We start from the raw sequence: 6,084 nt of genomic DNA on the forward strand, positions 1-6,084 counted from the left end.
CCGCCAGCCCTGATTTCCCCCCAACCTCCCTCCAGCTTCCCCCTCCCGCCAGTACAGGCCTCTAGCGGGTCCCTCTTCCCCCGCCCGCGGGTCCCGTGGGCGCAGCGGCTGCCCGACACCTGTTCAGCCCCCGCCTCCCCGGGCCCCACCCTGCGGCCAAGGAAAGGGAGAGTTGCAAACAGAACAGCTCCTGGAGCCTCAAACCGTGGGGTTGGGGTTTACGAGGCCCCTTCACTTTTCTTTGCCAGATCCACTCCCAGGGTGTGGGACAGACGCGGCTCAGCACCTCTCATCAGCTCAAATTTCTTTGCCCCTTCTCAGGTCACCCAGGATTTTGTTCCCCCTGGTCTCCCGTCCCGAAGTCACCACCGCTCCCCAGGCTTTGCACACGCCGAGTCCCTGGGTCTTTTTCCAGGTCCCCGTCTCTTCGCTCTTTACCGGGCGCTGCACAAGCTGCCCAGGGGCCCCAACCCTGCACGTCCCGGCGGACGTGCTCAAGCCCGGTCTTCGGGGCCCGCACGATCCTGCCCCGGCCCACGCACACGCCCACCCCGAGGTGCCAGCAATCCCCACGGGGCGCTGAGCCCTGCCTCAGCCGCACCTCCCTCGGGTCCCCGAGTCCCGCACGCGCCTCCCGGGCGCCCAGCCAGCACGCGCCCCCGGGAGTCCCGGGTGAGCACGCGCCGCGCCTCCCGGGGGCGGGGGCTGTGGCCCGAACTTTGCCGCCTCACCGTGTTCTTCCTGGCCACCATCTTCTCCAGCTTCCTGGCGATCCTTAGAAGCTCCTCTTCCTGGCCCATGGTGGCCCGCGACGCCCGGCGGGGCGAGGGGCGCAAGGGCGGCAGCCTGGCTTCGGGGGCCTGAGGCGCAACGGCTGAGGGCGCGCAACCCGCGCGGGCCGCTAACACACCCGACACGCACGCCCGGCGGGGGCGGGGGCGGGGCTCTCCCCTACCCCCCTCGGCCGCCGGCCTCCGGACCGTGGGGGAGGGGTGGCGTGCACTAAATATAGACTTCAAGGACTCGCCCGGGCAATCGCCCCGGCCAGTCGGCCCTCCTGAGAGGGGGACGAGGCTGCGAGAGCCGGCCCTTCACCTCAAGCCCGTCCCGGGAGGTTTGGGAAGGAGGACTCTCTGGCGAGTGGGGCGGCCGTCGTTCCAGGACACAAGAGGCTGTGGCGGCCAGGAGGGCGCCAGAGGGTGCTCCGGGAGCCTTGAGAAGAGTTCTGGGCCCCAGAGTCTCTGCACCGTTGCAGCTCAAAGCAGGCGGACCTAGTTCGTGCCTGTGCCCACGTGGAGGCAATTCGGTACACACGAATCACATTATTTTTGCATCATCGCTAAAGCCAGTTGTGTCTGATCCTGGGCTCACTCTTTGGCGCGCACTGCATGTATCCAGCCCTGTTGCCGTCAGTTTGGTGAACAGCTAACAAGCTCTGCTGGTGTTGCAGGTCCCACCAGTGCACGGTGAGGCTTGGGAGATTCTTTTTTTTTTTTTTTTTTGCCGTTTCTAGGGCCGCTCTTGCGGCATACGGAGGTTCCCAGGCTAGGGGTCTAATCGGAGCTGAAGCTTCCGGCCTGCACCAGAGCCACAGCAACGCCGCGTCCTCAACCCACTGAGCAAGGCCAGGGATCGAACCCGCAACCTCATAGTTCCTAGTCAGATTCGTTAACCACTGCGCCACAACGGAAACTCCGGGCTTGGGAGATTCTTAAGTGTACCAAACTTAGAAAAATACTGATCCAGGAGCATGGGTGCCCTTTATTTATTCAGGGTCAGGACACTGCCTCTCCAATGGGATTGGTTCTGGAAGGGAGGAAACAGGATTATGCCCTCAAAGCTGTACACACATCTGTGCTCCTGGGGAAGGACCTTCCAAGTGTCCTCAGCAGACACAGATCCCTTCCTAAACAAGTGAGTTTGACAGAAAATGATCTGTGTGTGTGTGTGTGTATGTGAGAGGTGCTTATGGACCTGAAGGGGAGGTTCATAAAGAGTGGTCCATAGTGTTTGGGATGGGGAGTTGTGGCTTGGGGTGTTCAGTGAAATCTCCAGACTTTCCTGAGAGAAACTTAGGGCGCCCCATCCCCTGTCACAGAGTAGATGCCTCTGGCTTCTGATGACAATGTGAAATTAAAATGGAGTGATCACAGTTCAGGCATCCAAAATGGAGTCGAGTGGCCGAGAGCATCTGGTCTCAGACACATCCCCGCATCACTGAAAACTTTCTTTGAACTGTACCAGATCCAAGGACACCACCAGAGTACTCAGAACGACACCTGCCAACTACAAAACCTGATGGTCTCAAGGTCTCCCATTGGAACTGTGCAACCATTTCAGACCCCAACCAATCTTTACTTAACAAGCACTCTTACTTCTGGCCAGCTGCAATTGTAATTCTTGATAAACAACTTGTGTAACTACCTGCAACCTTGAGGTTTTTGCAGCTGTTAAGTCTCCCCCATTTTGTAGTCCTGCAGAACACAACTCAAGCTCTTCTTGAGTCTGCCTCCCAGGCTGCAGTACTAACAAAACCCAAATAAACAGTTTTGTATTTTTTATTTTTTATTATTATTTATTTATTTATTTATTTATTTTGTCTTTTTGCCATTTCTTGGGCCGCTCCCGCGGCATATGGAGGTTCCCAGGCCAGGGGTCCAATCGGAGCCGTAGCCACCAGCCTATGCCAGAGCCACAGCAACTCGGGATCCGAGCCGCATCTGTGACCTACACCACAGCTCACGGCAATGCCGGATCTTTAACCCACTGAGCAAGGGCAGGGATCGAACCCGCAGCCTCATGGTTCCTAGTTGGATTCGTTAACCACTGCGCCACCACGGGAACTCCAGTTTTGTTTTTTTTAATCAGGTCTCCATTTCTAAAATTTTGGTAAACACTTCTAACTGCTGCTGTGTGACCTGGGACCAAGGTAGTTAGGGGGAGGTTTTTCATTCATTCAACAAATACATACTGAATGTCTGAGCAACAAACAAGACAGATCCAATCTCAGCAAGGGGGACTCAGTCTAAGGGTAAGAACAACCTTAAACATCATCAATCCTGTGCTATCCCAACTGGGGTGAGGGTCAGGAAGAAATGGAGGGTAACTTACAGACGTATTTGAGGAGACCTGCACCAGTTAGGGTGTCATGTTCTCTGAGGAAATGAAGTTTAAATTTTGGGCAGAAGTGCTGAGTGGGAGTTGTGGGGAGGAGGAGGAGAGTATTAACATAAGAAGAAACATTCATTCATTCATATATTTATTTAATTTTATTTATTTATTTATTTTTGGCCACACCCATGGCATATGGAAGTTCCCAGGCCAGGGATCAGACCTGTACCACTGCAGTGTCAATGCCAGGTCCTTAACTCACTGAGCCACCAGGGAACTCTCCTTCATGGATTTATTGAACACCTACTATGTCCAGGCACTTTTAGCTCTGGGCATCCTGGGAGGAACAGAGTCCTGGAGTTCTGAATGTGCAAAGCTTAGGGAAGGGAGGGTGCTTGGCATGTCAGGGTTGAAGGAACTGAAAAATTGGTGTGGCTACAGCAGAGAGGTGAGAGGAGTGCACAGAGGGGAGGGGCAGAAAGTTGGAGATGGGTGGGGCCTGACCATGCAGAGCACTGTAGGCCACTTGTAGGAGGTTAGACTAAACCCTCTTGGCCAATCTCCAAGCAAGCCCCTCTGGGTTGAGGGGACAGCTGTCTATACTTACTTAGGATTGCCTTTTTTTTTTGTCTTTTCTAGGGCATATGGGGGTTCCCAGGCTAGGGGTCGAATCGGAGCTGTAGCCGCCAGCCTATGCCAGAGCCACAGCAACGCGGGATCCAAGCTGTGTCTGTGACCTACACCACAGCTCACGATGATGCTAGATCCTTAACCCACTGAGCGAGGCCAGGGATCAAACCTGCAACCTCATGGTTCCTAGTCGGATTCACTAACCACTGCTTCACGACGGGAACTCCAGAATTGGCTTTTAAAAAGAGCAGATTTGATGAGTTCCTGTTGTGGTGCAGCGGAAACGTATCCTGACTGGTATCAGTGAGGATGCGGGTTTGATCTCTGGCCTTGCTCAGTGGGTTGGGGATCTGGAGTTGTCATGAGCTGTGGTGTAGGTTGCAGATGAGGCTCAGATCTGACATTGCTGTGGTTGTGTTGTAGGCTAGCAGCTGTAGCTCCAATTTGACCCCTAGCCTGGGAACTTCCATATGCTGCAGGTGTGGCCCTGAAAAGCAAAAAAAAAAAGAGTAGATTTGATTTTCTTCAAACTTCTACCCAGTTCCCACTATGAGTTGTGTGGCATCAAAAGCCAAGATTCCTACATCGACAGAACCTAAGAAAACATCAAGTCTAACCCCTGTTTTTTTTTTTTTTTTTTTTTTTTTTTTTGTCTTTTTGTCTTTTGTTGTTGTTGTTATTGTTGCTATTTCTTGGGCCGCTCCCGCGGCATATGGAGGTTCCCAGGCTAGGGGTTGAATCAGAGCTGTAGCCACCGGCCTACGCCAGAGCCACAGCAACGCGGGATCCGAGCCGCGTCTGCAACCTACACCACAGCTCACGGCAACGCCGGATCGTTAGCCCACTGAGCAAGGGCAGGGATCGAACCCGCAACCTCATGGTTCCTAGTCGGATTCGTTAACCACTGCGCCACAACGGGAACTCCCTAACCCCTGTTTTATACAGATGGGAAGACTGAGACCCAGCGAGGCCCAGAGTTGCAATAATGCTCAACAGTATCAGACACAGTTGGTACCCACTGCATCTCCTCTGCCTACCTGTCCATCCCTGAGGTCACCAGCAGGCAATTTCTGGACAGCATCCTGCATCTAACTGAGGCCTTCAAGGCAGCCTGGAAGTTGAGCCTGGAAGTTGAGAATTGGGAATGGATACTCCCAGAAAGGACCCTAGAACCAACGAGAGACCAGAGTTGGTGGTAAATTCTCTAATTCCTTCATTCTCTATGAAACAATCTGAAGGTATGTTCTAATCAGTGGTCTGTCAAAGGTCCCCAGCTAGATAAGCCTTCTTTGCTCATAGTGGTAACCCCTTGTCAACACATCCTATACTTCTTCTTTTTTTTTTTTTGCTCCATATGCTGTGGCATATGGAGGTTCACCAGGCTAGGGGTCCAATCAGAGCTACAGCTGCCGGCCATAGCCACAGCCACAGCCACGCAGGATCCAAGCCACGTCTCCAACCTACACCACAGCTCATGACAATACTAGATCCTTAACCCACTGAGCGAGGACAGGGATCGAACCTGCAACCTCATGGTTCGTCGGATTCATTTCCACTGTGCCATGACGGGAACTACAATCCTTTACTTCTTTTTGACCTTCTGTTTCACATCCCTACTCCCTCTTTGTGCTTCCTGGGATCACCTCACACATAAACTACTTCCCCCAAATCCTTCTCTCAGGGGAGATAAAATTGAAGCAGGGGGAGTTCCCGTCGTGGCGCAGTGGTTAACGAATCCGACTAGGAACCATGAGGTTTCGGGTTCGATCCCTGCCCTTGCTCAGTGGGCTAACGATCCGGCGTTGCCGTGAGCTGTGGTGTAGGTTGCAGACATGGCTCAGATCCAACGTTGCTGCTATGGCTCTGGTGTAGGCCGGTGGCTACAGCTCCGATTCGACCCCTAGCCTGGGAACCTCCATATGCCGCGGGAGCGGCCCAAGAAATGGCAAAAAGACAAAAAAAAAAAAAAAAAAAAAAAAAAAAAAAAAAAAAAAGAAAAACGAAGCAGGGACTGTGGCAGAGCTAAACTGCCAGTCTCCAGACTTGGTCATTCATTGTTGTGTGCCCCGCCCCCGCCCCCGCACGCGCTCACACGCTGTGTAGTGAAGGATGTTTAGGAGCACCCCGACCTCCAGCCACTAGATGCCAGCAGCGCCCTCCAGTTGGGAACCATAAAAAAGTCCCTGCCTTGCCAAATGTCTCCTGCAGAAAAGTCACCCCTGGTGTGAACCACTGCTCTACACTAGGCATCCCCCTTAACAGGTCTAGAGAAAGAACGCCAAGCCCTAAGATTCCCTTCCCTTCCCTGTGACTCTTTAGGGCACATAAATGAAACCACTAAGA

The 6,084-nt window shown here is 53.5% G+C and overlaps 1 protein-coding gene across 5 annotated transcripts in view; it reads right to left on the reverse strand.

Annotated features, from left to right (window-relative positions):
- TCEA3 (transcription elongation factor A3) overlaps nt 1-891 on the reverse strand; it is a 37,237-nt gene extending 36,346 nt beyond the window's left edge. For all 5 annotated transcript variants that reach the window (XR_014807264.1, XM_021095524.2, XM_084963314.1 and 2 more), the window contains exon 1: nt 732-891. Coding sequence is in view for 4 of the 5 variants with exons in the window: in XM_021095524.2 (XP_020951183.2) it covers nt 732-800 (69 nt within the window). In the remaining variant the exon portion in view is untranslated. The remainder of the gene's footprint in view (nt 1-731) is intronic.
- Between the last annotated feature and the right edge of the window lie 5,193 nt (nt 892-6,084).

This window comes from Sus scrofa, chromosome 6 (assembly GCF_054392235.1).
Source record: "Sus scrofa isolate SSC_HxYL_T2T_F1_AM1 chromosome 6, Sscrofa_HxYL_maternal_Yorkshire_Landrace_v2.0, whole genome shotgun sequence".
NCBI classification, from domain to species: domain Eukaryota; kingdom Metazoa; phylum Chordata; class Mammalia; order Artiodactyla; family Suidae; genus Sus; species Sus scrofa.